Raw genomic sequence first — 17,998 nt, forward strand, 5'->3', positions numbered from 1 at the left:
TCTCAAACTCCTGAGCTCAAGCAATCCTCCCACCTCACCCTACCAAAGCAGTGAGATTATAGGCATGAGCCACCAGGCCTGGCTCGTATTTGAATTTAATGAATAAAGAAACAGACTCAGAGAGGCAAAGTAACTTGTCTGATAGGACACAGCAAGTAAAGAGCAGTATGCATCACTGCAAAGTAGCATCTTCAGATGCTCCCACTGCCCGGTCTGTGGTGGTCCCACCACAGCCACTTTGCTACCACGACTGACAAGATGACCAGCTAACTGAATCCTCAACAGTTAGGGCCTCCGACTGCATCTCAAAAGAAAAACCACCGCTCTCTTTCCACCATGTGGAATGTGATCTTCAGAAGAAACACAAGCTAACCACCAAACAAGACTCAGCAACATAAACATGATTCTGCAGCAAAACAAGACGACGCCTGAGAGGGGAGCCGCTGTGGCCAGGGTAATTAATTACACTGTCTCAATGACAAGCGGGCGATCAGAAAACAAAAGGTGCGCGTGAAGGGAACATGAATCAGCAGCATGAAGTTCGAGTAAGAGCAATACTACTGTGGTCCCCCACGAAACTGAAACCGCTCCACAATGGTTTCATCTCCTCATGTTGTCAAGCAACACATAAGTCTCGCACGCCACATCCGGGCTCTCTCTTAGGGAAGACGGGCAGGCGGGAAATTGCAGAACACATTACCAGGTTTGAGAACGTCAGAATGCCATTGTCCTGGGTCAAGAGGTTGGAACGAAACAGGCCGCCGCTAAGGGATAAGAGGACTCCTGGAAGGGGCTGGTCATCCTCAGCTTTTATCTGGGGATGAGAAGGTGAAACCAAAAAGCGAGGTTAAACTCCTACTAACCATGAAAATAACAATTCCACAAGTCAAGAGGTCATGCTTTTCCAGTTTTTTATCTTTTACAGGGGACCCAATCTTCCTCCCCACAGGTAACTAATGTTGTAAGTTTTATAAGTTTGGTATGTAGCCTTCCAGAACTTTTTTTTGAGATAGGATCTTGCTCTGTCGCCCAGGCTGGAGTGCAGTGGCGCAATCTGGGCTCACTACAACCTTTGCCTCCCAGGCTCAAGCAACCCTCCAGCCTCAACCTCCTGAGGAGATGGGACTACAGGCACACAACACCACGCCCAGCTAAGTTTTTGTATTTTTTGTAGAGATGGGTTTTGCCATGTTGCCCAAGCTGATCTCAATCTACTGGGCTCAAGCATCTACCTGCCTGGGCCTCCCAACGTGCTGGAATTAGAGGCACAAGCCACCATGCCCAGCCCAGGACTCCTTCTATGCCCACACACATGTTATAAACATTACGTGTGTATTATTGTTCACAGACTGGCAAGTTCATTGAGTGGGTGGAGAAGGTGAAATAAAAATGGCACGTTACATGCACAGTTCTACAACTTGCTCTATTCCTCGACAATTTATCCTGCTTCTCTTATGCCAGTCAACAGAAACCTGCCTCCCTGCTTCTTAACTACCGTGTAGCATTCTAAGGCAGGGGTTGACAAACCACAGCCTGCACGCCAGCCACCTATTTTTTGGTACAAAAGAGACAATGGGAATATCTCCAGATTTGTGTCTCTATGTACTTAGGCTCTTTTTTTCCCCTGAACAATCAACTCCTAGAAGTAGAATTGTTGGTTTTATGCACTTTAAATTCAGAAAGATACTATCAAACTGCATTCCAAAGTGGCTGTAACTACTTACAGTCCCATAAATTATTTATGCTTGGGAAAACCCACACTTACCAAAAACATAGAGATTGCCTTAATTATGGCAAATCTAATACCCCCAAAACAGTGTTTCCACAGTAACTTCCTTTGCACATTTCCTCAGTAACTATGGAAGCTGTGTTTCTATATTTATTAGTCATCTGTGTTACTTCCATGAATTTCCTTTTCATATCCTTTGTACATTTTTTTTTCTAGCGTATTGTCTTTTTCTTACCAACTTTAGGAGCTCCTTGTAAAATTGGGGATACTGTTGGCCAGGCCTGGTGGCTCACGCCTGTAATCCCAGCACTTTGGGAGGCTGAGGCCGGTGGATCATGAGGTCAGAAGTTCAAGACCAGCCTGGCCAAGATGATGAAACCCTGCCTCAACTAAAAATACAAAAATTAGCCAGGCACGGTGACAGTCGCCTGTAATCCCAGCTACTCAGGAGCCTGAAGCAGGAGAATTGCTTCAACCCAGGTGGCAGAAGTTGCAGTGAGCCGAGATCGCACCACTGCACTCCAGCCTGGGCAACAGAGTGAGACTCTCTCTCAATTAAAAAAAAAAAGGGGGTGGTGGGGGTGGTGGGGGTAATATTATTTATGATACAAACATTTCTTCCCAGTTTGAATATCTTTCAATTTGGTTCAAAAATTCAGCAATATCGAATTTTAAATTTTTATGTGATGTAATCTATCACTTTACTCTTTTCCTTTGGCCTATGGTTTATAAATATTCCTTCTCAACGATCTCTAGACCCACTCTGTATAATCAAAGCACGCTTCTTCCCAAGAAGGACTGGTGGAAGAGAGCTAGGCAGCTAACATCTCATTAAGAACAATCTGTGTCCTTCAACATGAACAGTTATGGATGAGAGCTTCAACTACTTCCCAGAAGGTACGCAAACATGCTCAAGTCAACAGCTCTCCAAATGACGCTCCGTGAAAGAAGCCAGACCCAAAAAAAAAAAAAAAAAGCATATCCTCTATGATTCCATTTACATATCGGTTGGTGCAAAAGTGATTGCGGTTTCTGCCATTACTTTCAACAGCAAAAACTGCAATCACTTTTGCACCAACCTACAAAAACTCAAAAATGCAACTAATCAATGGTGATGAAAAACAGATCATCAGCTCAGTGGAACGGTGGGAGGGAGGGTTTACCAAGGAGCAGGAGGAAATCTTGAGAGTCACAGATGTGCCCACTATTTTGACTGTGGAGGTATTTTCATCGGTGTATTCTTAGGTCAAGAGTATCACTCTGTACCCTTTCTGTGCAGTGTATTATATGTTAATTATACTCAATGTAATTGTCTTTGTAAAATACAGTGTTACCTCAAAGCTTACACCTGCCAGGGCATAGGCCTTGAAGTCTCCGACAGTTCCTTCCACTGCAGTCAGAACGTAGCCCTCCTTCTGTGAGGTCACCATGTACTCCAGGTCACTGTGCAAGGGGCCAACACTGAAGAGGACAAAGCAGAATGTGACCAATGGCTTTGTTCACACCCACAGGAAGCCTTATCAAGCCCAAGGGCCAGTTTCTTCAGCGGACCCCTATGCGGATCCCAGGCAAACGTGTCTCTATACTGGGCTCACCTGTAGGCACCTTTGTCATCAGTAAAGACTGTGATCAGGGGCGAACTCGCCCCCTTTTCACTGATGACAATCTCGACTCCTTCCAACTCGGGGTGGATCTGGCCGTCTAAAAACAGGCCTGCCTTCCCGTGGATCTCGATCAGCTTCCCTGGGCAGCTTTCTAAGAGAGGAAGAAATAAACACTTGGTTACAAAGAAACAGGAGCCTCTTGGCTGGGAGCTTCCCATAAGAGAACCAGCTAATACAGATATTAGAAGTTACAGTAGTTCCAAATTCAGTTATTGAATACCCCTGGGAGCTCAATAATAGGATACAGCCCAAGACTCTTTCCATCCCTGAAAAGCCTTGCTCAATGCCAAGACTTTAGCAAGAGAATCAAACAATGCTGAAGATGGGTTTTTACTGCTACTCTTCCTGGGTTCTCAGGAGGCTACAGATCAGGAGAGAACCCTTTACAGCAGAAAGGAGGCTGTGCTGCTCAACCTCCAGAGGACCCACTGAGGACGACTGCCCCAAAGAGCCTGCCTACTGGAAGTCACGCTTTTCAAAACAAAACACGAACCACATAACGACCACAACCTAATGAAGCCACAGTGCTGGGAAAAAAGATAAGTTAGCAAAAGACAAATACTCCACAAGTGATCATTTCAATCATCCATTCCCCCAACAACAACAACAACAAAAAAAAAAACACCCTCCCATCATGCTCTGCCAAACAACAGAAAGATCATCAAAGATCACCATTGCAGTTTTGCTCTTTATCTACCTTCTGGTGTCAACCTGATAATGTCAAAGAAAAACAAGTCCTTTTCCAAAAAGATCAACTAAATTCTCACAGCAAAAGTTACTTTTATTTATCTAAATCATCCATCCATCCATCCATCCATCAATCAAACAGTAACAGCTGTGTGCCAGAGAGGATGTAAGGTGGCTTCACTATAACAACATAAATTTATTTGTAAATGCAGATGGGGGAACAATTACAAAGCTATGTGTGACATTTGCTTGCTAGGTTGACATTTACCTCCACTGACGATGGCTTCCATTGAAGGGGGATAAAAGAGCAGCTCTTTAGATGATGGTGTAACAGTAATTTTCTCTCCAGACCTAAAATAATTAATATACTTCAGTTTGGTGGGTCCTGTCCCCCCCAGGAACGGAGGACACTGTAGGGAAATGCACAAGAGAGCTTACCGGGCCCAGTAAGAGAAATCATACGAGAAGGGGCCTTGTAACTCATCTACCATCTCCTGCACGGGCGGCTTGGTCATTCTTTCTTCGCCTTCCTCTTTGCCGTTCTTCTCCCTCTCCTGCCTGCGGGCCTCGATCTCAGCCAGCTGCTGTTCCCTCCGCAGCTCCTGCACAGACTTCAGAGGGCCTAAGACCAAGGCGGGTTCACTGTCGATGGAAGATCTGGAAGAGAGGAATGGTGGTCCCTGGGACATGGTTGAGTATCTCTGTGGTCAGTGGGAATTTGATCTTTCTACAAGAATGGACTCGTGAGTTAAAAACTGAACACCTCATCATGACGCCACAGTGGTGGAGTCTTCTGTTTTAAATAAACTTGTACTTTAACAAAAAATAAACTGAATTTTGCAGTGATGGTAGCAGTATCTGGTAGATCTGGGCTGGAATGAAATACTGTTGATTTTATGACTGCATATAAGCCTGTCGGTTTCCATGAAGGACATGGAGGTTTCTGCACGATACCATCCTCTGTTCCTTCATTCTATCTTCACTGAGAACTGCTCTGATAAAGAACTAGGCACTGGGGATACAGCATCGACAAAACAGACCACACTGCCTACCCCGGTGGAATCCACATCTTAGTGGGAAGGGGCCGAAAATAAACACAAACATAATACCAGAGGATAAGTGCAATAAAGAAAAATAAAGCATTGTGGGAGGATAGAGAGCCTGGAGCACTGCTTTACATGAAAGGGACAGTCAAGACCTTTCTAACGAGGTGATATTGAGCAAAGGTCTGAAGGGAGAGAACGTGCCATGAAGCTCTCTGGGTAAAGAGTCACTCCAGCAAAACAATGCCAAGTGCAAAGTCCTGGGAGAAAAAGCTTACTCAGATGTTCAAGCAACAGGAAGAACAGCCCTGCCTGGGATAAAGAGGCACACAGAAGAGACACAGCCGTCAAGGGGCAGCAGGTGTCAGACTGAGGCTTCACAGGCTTGGTGCTGACCTGGAGCCACTGGAGTTTTGAGTCGAGGAATGGTGTAATCTCCGCAAATAAAAGAATCACTTGCTGCCTCATGAAGAACACATGAAGCAATGGTGGAAACAGGAAGGCCAGCTGGGAAGCTGCTGCAGCAATTCAGGAAGGGAGTCAGGCCATGGCTGAGGGCCACGTGTTAGGAAGAGAAGGCCAGCTGGGAAGCTGCTGCAGTGATCCAGGAAGGGGTCAGACCAAGGCTGGGGGCCACATGTTAGGAAGGGAAGGCCAGCTGGGAAGCTGCTGCAGTGATCCAGGATGGGGTCAGACCACGGCTGGGGGCCACGTGGTAAGAAGGGACTAGATGCCGGGTATATTTTGACTATAAAGCCAAGGCTTTGTTGAGGAATTTGTTGGGCATGCGGTTCAAGAGAAAAAATAATCAAGCAACAAGGAGAAAGAGGGAGCTGCCATTTCTAAATCAGGGAAGATCACAGAGAGGCTCTATGGAGAGCAATGTCAGCAGTCGGGTTTTGGGTCTAAGTACAAGATCCCAGGGGAGATCCGAGTGGCTCTGGCTGGAAGATGCATTCCATACAACCTCCGGCACAAGCAAGCAACACAAGTACCCTTCTGAAGTTGCAAAAATGAATGCAATCAAGCTGAAAGGAGGTAACACTGAGTCACTACTGGTAAGAAGGTAGGCTGCTAGTCCCATCAGTAATTCATACTTTCCAAGCAGGGAGACAGTAAATGGCATTATCCCAGCACCAGGCACCTTCTGGGCCCACAACAGACACTCAGCTAATCCACCCCCAGCTACAACCCTGGATCCCCATCACCAGAAACCAGGGGTATCCCTTACATGTCTCCCATCCTGACCCAGTGGTCACTTTAGTGCCATGTCTCATCAACTCAGTCCCTCAAAGACTCCCTGACGGGTCTCCTGCTCTCCATCTCCACAGCCACCAGTCTAGCAGGGGCCCCCGTCACCTCCCCCATCTCCACCACCCCACACTCTTAGCCCTCTTCTGCCTGTTCACCACTCAGCAGACAGGGGGACCTTTAGGAAGAAAAAAGTCATCCCTCTACATAAAACACGTTAATTACGTCATAGGACAGACTAAGGACCTTAATGTGGCCTGGCCCCAACCCCCATGAGACCGTCAATCCCATGAATGCAGGAGCCGTGGCCTCATTAAGCCCAGTGCCTAAACACTGAAGACCTTCAGTTATTCAGTCATCATATATTCTGCAGGGATGAAGGATGGATAAATAGACGATAGACAGAAAGACGGAAACATAGCTGGACAGGCGACTTCAAGCAGGGGCAGGGAGGAGACAGTGACTCCAATTCCCATTCTACTTGACAGAGACGGTCATGTTGCCAAAACGCTTTCATTTCTCAAGAAAATGCAGGTGTCACGGGCACCTCACCACGCTGCAGAAATTCCCTGAGAGGCGACATTCACATGAACGTGACCCTCGGTGAGGGACTTGCCTTTCAAATACTTCCTCTCTCACAACCCTTTCTTATACCTGGTGTCCTCTATTTCCCAAGCCTTCAAGCAGAGGTCTAAAGAAAAATAGGCAATTTTTTTTTTAATTTGCTAAAACACTTCAAATACAATGCACAAATCCCAGAGATTTTTTTTTTCCTTAGCAAAGACAAGAAATACAAACAGTTCAAACAGAAACTGAAGACACTGAAACAAGCTGTCAAAGCACTCTTCCTCACCCACAGGTAATTTCTGAACCAGAAAAGAAAAGGATCAAGGAAGGCTGCTGGGAATTTACGATGATGTCCTATAAGAGAAGGAAGGCCACTTGTATACACATCCAGAGATAAGAAATCAAAACTAATTTCCAGAGTCTGTTAGAGACCTCCAGGCCTCATCCACACCCTCCCCCACCACTGTCAGCCCACCGCAGAATGCTCGACTTACTTGATAGTCACAGTGACATCCATCATTTTGTCGGTGGTGATAGTTCCAAGGACATGGTGGCGAATGGCTGTCAATGTCAAGATACTAGGTGAAGACCTATAAATCAAAGAAGAGGAAAGAAACACTAGAACCTGCTCACTCTCGGAAGATCATCAGCAATACCCTATTTGGGCAACCTTACTGATCCTAAATTTACTACAGAAAATTGCTCTTAGCCTGGGGTAAAATAACTCTGGAGAGCCACAGAAGAATTTTACAGAGTAAACTAATCCTCCACTCCAAAACTTTACACTTCCAACTCTCAGTGAAACCCACACACGTCTGTAATAATATAAAAATGGCAGACTTGAGCTTGACGGATGCCCATCAGCGAGGGCTGGGAGAGTCAACAGAGCTTCTATTTAAGCCACTTCAAAAACACAACCCTCTATCCTGGGGTTACAGAATTCTTGGGAAAGAGATCCTCTCTCCGGTTCCTCAGTAACTAATCCAAGTGTCTTAAAACCCTTATCCAGAAATTCTGTTGAAGGCCTAACCTTGCCTCTTTCAGAAAAAAGGCAGAAAAATTCCTTTTGTTGTCTGAAGTAAATGGAGGAGCGAAGCACACTCGCTCTCCCCCATGGAATGTACACAAACACACAAAGCATTCAATTCCCGGGCTTACGTGTCATAGGTGTAGAACGCTTGCTCAAACCGGTGGCAGGAGCGAGGGGTCACTTTGTACACACCTACAGACAGGAAATCATAAGCAATTTTCAGAGAAGGGCATCTATTACATTGAGCAACTCTGACATTTGAAATCCAACGGCAGGCAGCTCTTTGCATGTGAAAACTCAAAGGTATCGCAGATCAGCAATAATGGGATCAGAAATACTGGGCAGGCATTGTTTTCACTGCTTGTGACGGCTTCTTACCAATCACCAAATCCACGTAACGGCCCAATCACAGGCAAACGGTTTTCATTTTCCATAACGTAACAACTCACAGTAGTTAAATCTGCGCAGACCAAGTGAGCGAGAAGGAACAGAAAGTACACTGCTGCTGCAAATTGGACTGAGGATAATTTTCTACTTAAAAGATTCTATTAAGGATCCAAGAGATAACCACAGCCTCAATTTCTTCCTGTAAATATTCCTAAAAAGGAGGCAAGTACTCAAGGAAGCCCCAGAAAAGTATGAGTCTACGTGGGAGGGCGCTCTGAGTAGGGACATATTTCATCACTTGTCAGAGGAATACAGTCAATTTCATGAAGATACAAGGAATAACAATGTATTCCCCTAAATCATCATTAACCAATATTTTAGCCACATTTTCTACAAAAGCCTGAAATTGGTTCAGGCTACCCTGCTGTTTTCATGGCACTCAACAAGCCCGAGTAGTTGCCATCCAAAAAACAAGAAAAGATTAGGTTTCTCCATTCATTTGTTTGGTCCTTCATTCAATAAATATTGACAGAGTGCCTCTTCCTGGCCAGATATTGTCCTAGGTACTGGTACACAGTGGGGTATGACAGAGCAGTGGTCTCTGTCTTCATGGAGTTTACCATCCACAGAGAGAGGAGGGCATTTGACAGCCACAAACAAAAAAAATCAATTGTGGCACATGCAAGAAGGGGACAGAAGTGAGTGCTGAGGGCAAGAGTGTAGGAGGCAGGTCTAAGGGCCCTAGAGGCCATCTTCCCCCAGGGAAGCAATACTGAACTGATGGGTAAGAATGCCCTGGCTAGGAGGGGCAGGAGGTCATGTCCACAGAGAACAGCATCTGCCTCACAGGCTGGGTCGGTGTTTCCTCAGCAGGCCTCCTTCCTGCCTTGAGAACGAGCCCTGGTTATGTTGAGGGTAGCAACATGCTTGGCCTTGGGCTGCGCATCTAACTGTCCCCGCCCCTCTTGCAGGAGAAGTAACCCGGTGACATGGTTCTGGCCAATAATACAGACAAGCAGCTTACTGGAGGAGGGGGCACGAGGAAATGTTTGCCTGCCCACTCCTCGTCTCTCGCCTTCAAACTAGGTTTTCTAACAAGAGCCATTTTGAAAACGTATGGCAAAAAATACAAGGGAAAGGCCTAAAGAATCACGAAGACACCACCTCTACCATCTACCAACAGCTGAACCCATGCTGGCAGCCACACACTGCCACACTTCTTTACTGAGCCAAATAAATGTCCACTTGCTGATGGCACTGCTATATGGATTTTGTTAAGTGTAGCAAAAGGCAGCTGAACTGACACCCGGAAGGACACAATGGCTGGACGAGACAGAGCGGCAGACAGGGCTGGCTTACACAGGGGCTAAGGTCAGGTTAAGGAGTTTGTATTTTATCTTGGGAACCAAGGGGAGGAGCCAATGAATTATTCATTAGGAAATGCAAAATAAAACCAATATAGACACTACTTCACATCTACCAAGATGGCTACAATAAAACAAGATGATAACAAATGTTGGTGAAGGAGGTGAAGAACCAGAATCCCTCATGCATTGCTGGTGGGAATATCAAATGACACAGCCTCTGTGGAAAACAATTTGACAGTTTCTTTAAAAATTAAACATAATTTAGCACGCAATCCAACAACTCCATTCCTGGGTATCTAAACAAGAAAAATGAAAACATATAGACACAAAGACTTGTACAAGAATGTCCACAACATTGTTCATAATAGGGCCAAACTAGAAACCACTCAAATATCCACCGATTGGTAAATGGATACACAAAATGTGATATAACCATACACAGGAATACTACTCAGCAATGTAACACAACAAATTACTGATATGTGCTATGACACAGATAAACTTCAAAAATATGTTAAATAAAAGAAGCCAGACAAAATACCAACCCTGTATGATAAACATCCAAAAAAAGCAAATCCATTGGGACAGAAAACAGATCAGTGGTTGCCTGTGGCTGGACACAGGGATGAACTGTCAGCAGGCATAGAGGATCTTACACTGTGGGTAATGAACAGATCCAAAACTGGATTCTGGCCATGGTTGTGCAACTAGGTAAATGGACTACAAATCATTTTATTGTATATCTTAAATAGTTGAGTTTTATGATATGAAAATTCTGCCTCCAAAAAAAGCTGTTATAAAAGAGAGAGGGCTGGGTGCAGTTGCTCACACCAGTAATCCCAGCACTTTTGGAAGCCAGGGCGGGCGGATCACTTGAGGTCAGGAGTTGGAGATCAGCCTAGACAACATGGTGAAACCCATCTCTACTAAAAATACAAAAATCAGCCAGGCGTGGTGGCGGGTGCTTGTAATCCGAGCTACTTGGGAAGCTGAGGCAGGAGAATCGCTTGAACCCGGTAGGTAGAGGCTGCAGTGAGCCAAGACCGAGCCACTATAATCCAGCCTGGGTGACACAGCAAGACTCCAGGTCAAAAAGAAAGGAAAAAAAAAAAGAAAGAGAGAGAGACAGAAGCCACTGATTCAATTTTTAAGACAGTACTTTAAAGAGAGGTCATTGCCCAATGGTATATTTTTAGAGGCGAAAGGGCCCAGTAGTCTCTACGCAATTCAAACCCCAGAGAGACAGAAAAATAAGAGCAGACTGAACACACTGAAATGGAAAGCTTGATGCAAGCAGAACCAAGGTAGAAAAAAATGCCTTCAAAACCATCCTCTGGTGCCTTTCCATTCTTCTAATCCGTAGCACACCAACCCTTCCAAACTTACCGGGTTTGGACAGGCAGAATCGGTTAACTCCTTTGGAGAGGTTATAAATCCCCACGTTCTCACGACCATTTCCATCCTGATAAAATTCCTAAGGGAGCAAAGCCAATACGGTGACTTACTAGAAGAGATGGAGACACCAGGATGATTAATAATATTTCTCTTTCCAAACCAGTCATCTGTTTTGCTCATTAATCATCTGAGCAGTTGGGTGCCACAGGAAAATTTAAAACCTCCCAAAACTTCCAACAAAAGTGTGCTCTTTTTCATTCAATCAACTTATATTTATTGAGCCCCTTCTACGTGATAGGCACAAGGCTGGGCCTTGGGAGCCACCGCCATGGCTCCTGCTCTCACAGGGCTTATGTTCTAATATAGGAAGACAAAATCAACGAGTCAGCAAATAAATCAGCGATCTCAGCTAGTAAGTAAGGAAGCTGTGAAAATAAACAGGGAAGCAAGAGAAGAACAATCCCCACCTGGGGGTCTTTAGCTCGCTGGTTCTAGGGCACATCTTTCCTGAACTAGGGCTACAGCCTGAATGAGGAGGAAAAACTAATGACGTGTGTTTCGGAAGAAGACACAACATTCCAGGCAAAGGAGAGAGTGTGTGCAAAGGCCCCATGCAGGGAGTGAGCTTGGTATGGGACTGGAGAGGACCACTGCAGCTGGGGCCCAGCCAGTGAGGGAAGAGTGGTAGGAGACAAAGAAGGGGATAAGGAAATGTCAACAACAACAAAGGGTCTTAGTATAAGGGAGCTGGAAATCCACTCCATTGCTGAAATGGAAAGGTTTCCTAAATATCCATCACCTACTAAAAACCAGATATTAATCTATCACCTGTCACAAATCAGCTTGTCCAGTGTTTGTAATTAAGCAGTTAGGGCAGCGGGCTATTGAAACACCAGTTTCAATTCTTCCAGTGTTCAACATCAGTAGTCACTTAACTGCCATTTGCCTCAGTTTCTCTACAGAGAAACTAAGACCTGACAATGACGTCTGCCACTGCTCGACATCAAAACATTATAGAAAATTCATGAAGGGATCGACATAGGTGCTCCTGAAACCCATTTCACACTGCCTTTCCAGCCACAGAGTCCACAGTCAAGAGACTAAGATCCTGTTTACAGCTCCGTCCTCCGTGCTGGAATAAATATACCAGAGAAGGCAGGGCTCAGTGGCTCATGCCTGTAATTCCAGCACTCTGAGAGGCCGAGGTGGGTGGATCACCCAAGGCCAGGAGTTCGAGACCAGCCTGGCCAACATGGTGGAACCCTGTCTCTACTAAAAATAAAAAAAATAAATAAATAAAAATTAGCTCGGTGTGGTGGTACACACCTGTGATAGCAGCTACTTGGGAGGCTGAGGTGGGAGAATTGCTTGAAACCAGGAGGCAGAGGTTGTGGTGTGAATTCCAGCCTAGGCAACAGAGCAAGACTCCATCTCAAAGAAAAACACCAAATACATAAACCAGAGAAACTCACTTGGCAGCATATTACTAAATAAGAGCAGTGTACACCAAGGACACTTTAATACCTAAGAGGTTCACTTAAGCCCTAACACAACGCTGAGAAATAGGTACTATGATCTCAATTTTTAGTGAAAACTGAGGCTGAGAAGCAGTAAATGAATTTACCCAAAGCTATTACTACTAAGAATATAAAGTCAGTGTGCTCTGCACTATAGCAAAAAACACCCCAAATCACCAGTCAGATTTAATGTGGGGCCAGCACAAGAAAATCTCCTAAATACAGGGGTCCTTCCACTGAGAGATTATAAATGCTTCCCGATTATGCCTTCCTTAATAGGTGGGCAAGTCAAGGGGCTGAAAAGGAAACCTGAGTTAACTACGTTTACAGTATTCCTGGCATGTTAGTCTTTCTTGATATCCACAAGGTGAGCGTTTTTTCCAAATAAGAGACTCTCTGTAAGCCGCACATACCAGAGTGATGGCGTGAGACAGGGAACATCTCAGCATGTAGCCCGTCTGCCTGAACTCGACACCAGACACGTCATCCTCCAGCACTTCCACCTCCAGGCTCTTGTTCTTCCAGCACCAATCCTCATGCATGATGCTTACTGCAAAAGCAAACACCAAAAACAGACACATGGGCGTGGAGCACACCACCCCTCTGCACGCCAGCACAAACAACGATCATGAATTAACTAATTTGAAAAACCGGGTGTGTATGTAGACATAAAGACAGAAATATACACATACATATATTTATAAGTAGCGGTGCTTAGAATAAATGACTGCTAAAGAAAACCAGGAGCCGAGCGTGGTGGCCCACCCCTATAATCCCAGCACTTTGGGAGCCCGAGGCAGGCAGACAGCTTGAGGCCAGGAGTTCAAGACCAGCTTGACCAACATGGCAAAACCCCATCTCCACTAAAAATACAAATATTAGCCAGGCATGGTGGTGCACGCCTGTAATCCCAGCTACTCAGAGGCTGAGGCAAGAGAATCTCCTGCACCCAGAAAGCAAAGAGGCTGCAGTAAGCCAGGATCGCACAAGCACACTCCAGCCTGGGTGACAGAGAGAGGCTCCATTTCAAAAAAAAAAAAAGAAAGAAAGGAAAACTAAAACCAATGTCCATTACATCATCAAGAAAGAAATCCAACGGGGCCTGTAAGATCAGGCTGCAAGTAAGGCACTCGGGGACCTACAGGTTCTTCTGTAACTGTTTCCAGCTTTGTAGGCCACACACTTTGGCGGTCTCAACCACTTGACTCAGCCGCTGTTACACATGAGCAGCCATAGAGAATCCATAACCAAATGGGCTAGGCTGTGTTCTAAGAAAACTATGCTTATAAAAACAGGCAGGCAGTTTTTGTTGTCTGCCAAGCCCTGCTGTAGCAGAAAATATTAATATAATTTCAGAAACAGCAGTCCATTTTATAAGCTGCCCACTGCCAGTAGCTCCAAGCTGATTTCTGAAAAAGCAGAAATACAAGCGAGAAGCAGCTTGAGAAGGGCAGGGAAAGCGGAACTAACATTTGTGGGCACCTGTTCCTTAGCCAGCTCTCTGCCTAAGGGGCTTTATAAATTTTACTTCATTTAGTCTTATGTTCTGCAGAAAGGTTCGATTACATCTATTTTACAGATGGGAAAACTGAGTTTCGGGGAGCTCCAGTACCTTGCCATGGTCAGTACTCTGCACCAGTACTGGTGCTAAGTTAGTAGAACACATCAGTGGAACTATTTCACACTCCTTTTTCTGGCCATCAGAAACAAAATGCTGTACATTGGGGCACCCTCCCTAAACAGAAGCAGCCAGTAGGTTGTGCTGACAAGGTGGCAGTCAGTTCAGAGCCTAGACTCCTCCATGTTTGTCCAATGCTAAATAATGCACAGTCAAGGCCATGAGGCAAAGAAGACTTAAACCAGGAAAGGTACCTGGTCATAATACAATTTGAGACCTGGGTCTTAGAAAGCTTACAAAGACAAGAAGTGTGTGAGGGCCATAGGATTTTGCAATCCAGTTCTTACTTTTGTATCTTCCCGGGAGCACGCTGTCAAAGGTGAAAGTCATGGAGTTGACCTTGCCAGAGAGCTGGAGGCTCCGCTTCTCACCCTGGCGGTTCAGTGACTGCAGAGTCACCAGTAGGTCACCGCAGGTATCTGCAGGATAAAGAAGAGGGCCCCATGTGACCCAGCCCAGGTTGGAATCCTAAGCCTATGTAATAGCTTCTTGCTACTGCTGAGCTCCTAAGAGGCAGTGGTGGGAGGCCTTCTTTCAAGCTAACATGTGTTGACCTGACTGCAAGAAGCTTCCCGCCATGTCGGTGATCAGGAGCAGACAACAAAGGCACCGACGGTGAAAGCGGCCCCCTCATTCGTTGAACACTCCTATGTGAGCCAGAGAAGACAGAAAAAGGGAAGGAACTTTCATAGAGCACGTATGTGGGAGGCAAGATGAAATGGGGCAGGAACATTCATGGAGCACCAATAAGAGCCAGAGAAAAGGGCAGGAAGTGACGAAACAGTCACTGAGTGATCATTTTAGCCAGGCACAGAACTCAGCCCTCTAGCATGATGATAATATTAACAAAGATAGCAAAGATTTACACAGCTCTTTCTGTGGGCCAGGCACTATTCGAAAGGCTAAACATGATCTACCTCATTAGATCCTCAAGACCCTGTGAGGTTGGTACTATTACTAGCTCCAAAAGCACAGAGAGGTTAAGTCTAACTCAAAAGCACAGAGAGGTTAAGTAACTTGCCCCAGGTCGCACATACAGGGGTCAAAAGCCCAAGGAGTCTGGTTTGAGTCTGTGCCCTAGCCAGTGTGCGGCACTCCCTCTTGACATGAGCACACTGAAACCTCATTAAAAACCTTAAGAGAGGTAGCATTCCCATTTTAAAGATGAAAAACTGAGGCTGGACAAGTAAAATGCAGTCTCACAGCTAGTAAGACACTGAGCCAGGAATGAAAACTGGGCCTGATTCCATCCTCTCTGCACAGTCAGAGAGGGGAAAAAAGAAACCTTTGTGCTCCACTGGGAGCCAACGCAGAAATACTCCAAGAGAATGTTCCTAGTGATTCCTGTGGCAATTATTCAGATAGAACTATGTGCAATAAGGACACTCAAAAGCCACTCTCCAGGAACAGAGTCTACTTTTATCTTCAATGTCCCTAATGAGGAAAAGTTTCCCAAGATCCCACCCCTACCTGCTGACTTCTTTGAAACTAGGTGTTCTTGCTTTCCAGTGATATCTTACCCAAACAAGAGACTTTCCCAGAAACTGATGCCAAAAACTGTACAAAGGCCACATCCATCACAGGCCTGTTGGTCACAGTAAGAGGAAACGTCTGAGGTTTCAATGTCAGCCCTGCTCTGGTCTCCGCCTCAGGAACTATCACCTGCAGACACATGGATGAAATGTTACAGGCTGTATGCGGCGGGGTGGGGGGTCTTCCCCTTGACCTACGGGGCGCTAGAACGTTCATTTGGGTCCAAGGCTAAAGAGATTTTGAAGGCCAAAGGTTCGTTTCCAGGCTGATTTTACAATCACAACAAATGCACATGTGTGAATAACACGTGTGAAGTAAACACGGTTCTACCCAGATAAAAAATTAGCCTCAACAGACCCACATGTCTGCACAGAAGTCTATCTGGCCTAATTCCCCATAGAGGCACACAAAGGTGACATGCCTCACTTATATACTGGAAATCAAACCAAATCCCACTCACTTTTCCTGGCTTTAGACAATGTGGATTACACTGGTGGAATTAAGTCATTTTCTTCTTCCTTTTGTTCTGTATGCCTTTCATGGCTAACAAGCGGAACAGGCAAACAGAGCAGCGGTCAACTCTTTCACACCAGTCAAGATGACACTGCCCTTCCTCGGAAAAGTCCATCATGCTTCCGAAAGGGCTTCTAAAGGCTTGTCAATGTGGACATCTTTGCAAGAAGCCAGGTACCATTTAATAAAGGAAGCTGTCAACTCACACACCATGTTATTCTGTGGAAGCAGGGAGAACGTAATCTCCTTCCCTGTTTCCCACAGAGGGAGGGACGCCACTCTGCCCTAGAGGACAGCAGAGTCTAGCAGGGAACCTTCCAGGCCCTCTTCCTTTGTGTTATTTGCTCTTCCACAGGGAGGAAGGGCAGCTTCTGATTTGATGGGTGAGAGGCCACAGAAATAGTCTCTCCCTCAGGGCAGGGCCACTGCACTCAAAGTCATGACGGGCTGACCTCTGCTCTGTCTGTCTCTTGCCTGCTTGGGCCAGCTGTGGCTTGGGCTTTCACCATGGTGATGAGACCAAGGCCAGAGCATCTTCCCTTCTCGGCCTGCTTCAACAGATAAGTCACATGGTCCCTGCCCAGCCATCTTCAAGTCAGGGCAAAGCAGGAAATGGGAAGCTCCATTTTGGCCTGGGGTCCTAGAAGCCACGCACTGTGGCCATTTTTGAGCTCCCATTAATAGAGTTCATTTTTGGTCTCCCCTTGGACTCCATCAATATTCCACAGCAGCCAGAAGCCTGAAGGTGGAGGAGTTGACTGGCAGCCTGATACTAACCTAATAAACACCATGACTGGAAGAGAGAGAGGCAGATGGCACTATTTTTTCGCTGGATGCCTATCTGGCTCTATTCTACTGGTGCAGGATTGTAAAAACTTCAAAACAAGAGGTTGGAAACTGGAATGCTCCATTCTAACTAATAACCCTTCTAAAAATCACTGCTTTTTCTCAAAACATTTTAAATCTAAAACAACAAATCGCACCTGAACTTTATAAGTCCCTGGTTTTGCTTTAAAACAAAATGATCCGTGAGCATCCGTCTCCACGGTGACCAAAGACTTGTCCTTGTCTTGAGATGACAGGACAACTTTGTATTTACTCATTTGCTTGACGGTGTCAGGGAAGCGAATGATTGATATCTGACCACAGACACTGAACCTGCAAAGAGAAGACCATTCATTCCAGCATGAGGACTCAATTATAACAGGAAAGGCTCTTATCAACCAAAAAAGATGTAGCTCTCTCCCAGCCCTTGTTCCTGAGAATAGTTTAATCTTAATGAAAAGACACAATGCAGTCCAAATGATTGTGGTTTTAAAATGCAACCTTCAGGAAGAATACTGGACCTCTTTCTACAAAACAGGGGCCCCTAGTGGGGCTGTTTGTGTGTTCCGGGTGACATCTGGCAATCCCCCACTGCAAAAGCTATTTTAAGAAAATCTGTAGATAATAAAAACATTTCAGGTAATTGGATCGTTGATAGTGGAGCGGCCTTGGACTGTGAATGTAGGCTAGCCACTAAAAGCAAAAGCTCTAAGCTGCATAAGAAACTGTGGCATTAACCAGGCCATCAAATAAGGCAGGATTATCACAGACACCTTCCTTGTTTGTCATTATATACAACGCATGGATGAAAG

The 17,998-nt window shown here is 45.5% G+C and overlaps 1 protein-coding gene across 1 annotated transcript in view; it reads right to left on the bottom strand.

Annotated features, from left to right (window-relative positions):
* Nucleotides 1–17,998, bottom strand: part of LOC108312161 (nodal modulator 1) — a 64,386-nt gene that overhangs the window by 17,410 nt on the left and 28,978 nt on the right. Inside the window, exons 12-23 of the mRNA XM_017539938.1 lie at nucleotides 17,345–17,519; nucleotides 15,836–15,977; nucleotides 14,603–14,734; nucleotides 13,051–13,187; nucleotides 11,112–11,199; nucleotides 8,100–8,163; nucleotides 7,436–7,531; nucleotides 4,519–4,737; nucleotides 4,349–4,431; nucleotides 3,325–3,484; nucleotides 3,064–3,190; nucleotides 701–814 (exon numbers count right to left, since the gene is read on the bottom strand). Of these exons, the coding sequence (XP_017395427.1) occupies nucleotides 701–814; nucleotides 3,064–3,190; nucleotides 3,325–3,484; nucleotides 4,349–4,431; nucleotides 4,519–4,737; nucleotides 7,436–7,531; nucleotides 8,100–8,163; nucleotides 11,112–11,199; nucleotides 13,051–13,187; nucleotides 14,603–14,734; nucleotides 15,836–15,977; nucleotides 17,345–17,519 (1,537 nt within the window). The remainder of the gene's footprint in view (nucleotides 1–700; nucleotides 815–3,063; nucleotides 3,191–3,324; nucleotides 3,485–4,348; nucleotides 4,432–4,518; nucleotides 4,738–7,435; nucleotides 7,532–8,099; nucleotides 8,164–11,111; nucleotides 11,200–13,050; nucleotides 13,188–14,602; nucleotides 14,735–15,835; nucleotides 15,978–17,344; nucleotides 17,520–17,998) is intronic.

The sequence above is a fragment of the Cebus imitator genome, unplaced genomic scaffold (assembly GCF_001604975.1).
Source record: "Cebus imitator isolate Cc_AM_T3 unplaced genomic scaffold, Cebus_imitator-1.0 Scaffold122, whole genome shotgun sequence".
Taxonomy (NCBI): domain Eukaryota; kingdom Metazoa; phylum Chordata; class Mammalia; order Primates; family Cebidae; genus Cebus; species Cebus imitator.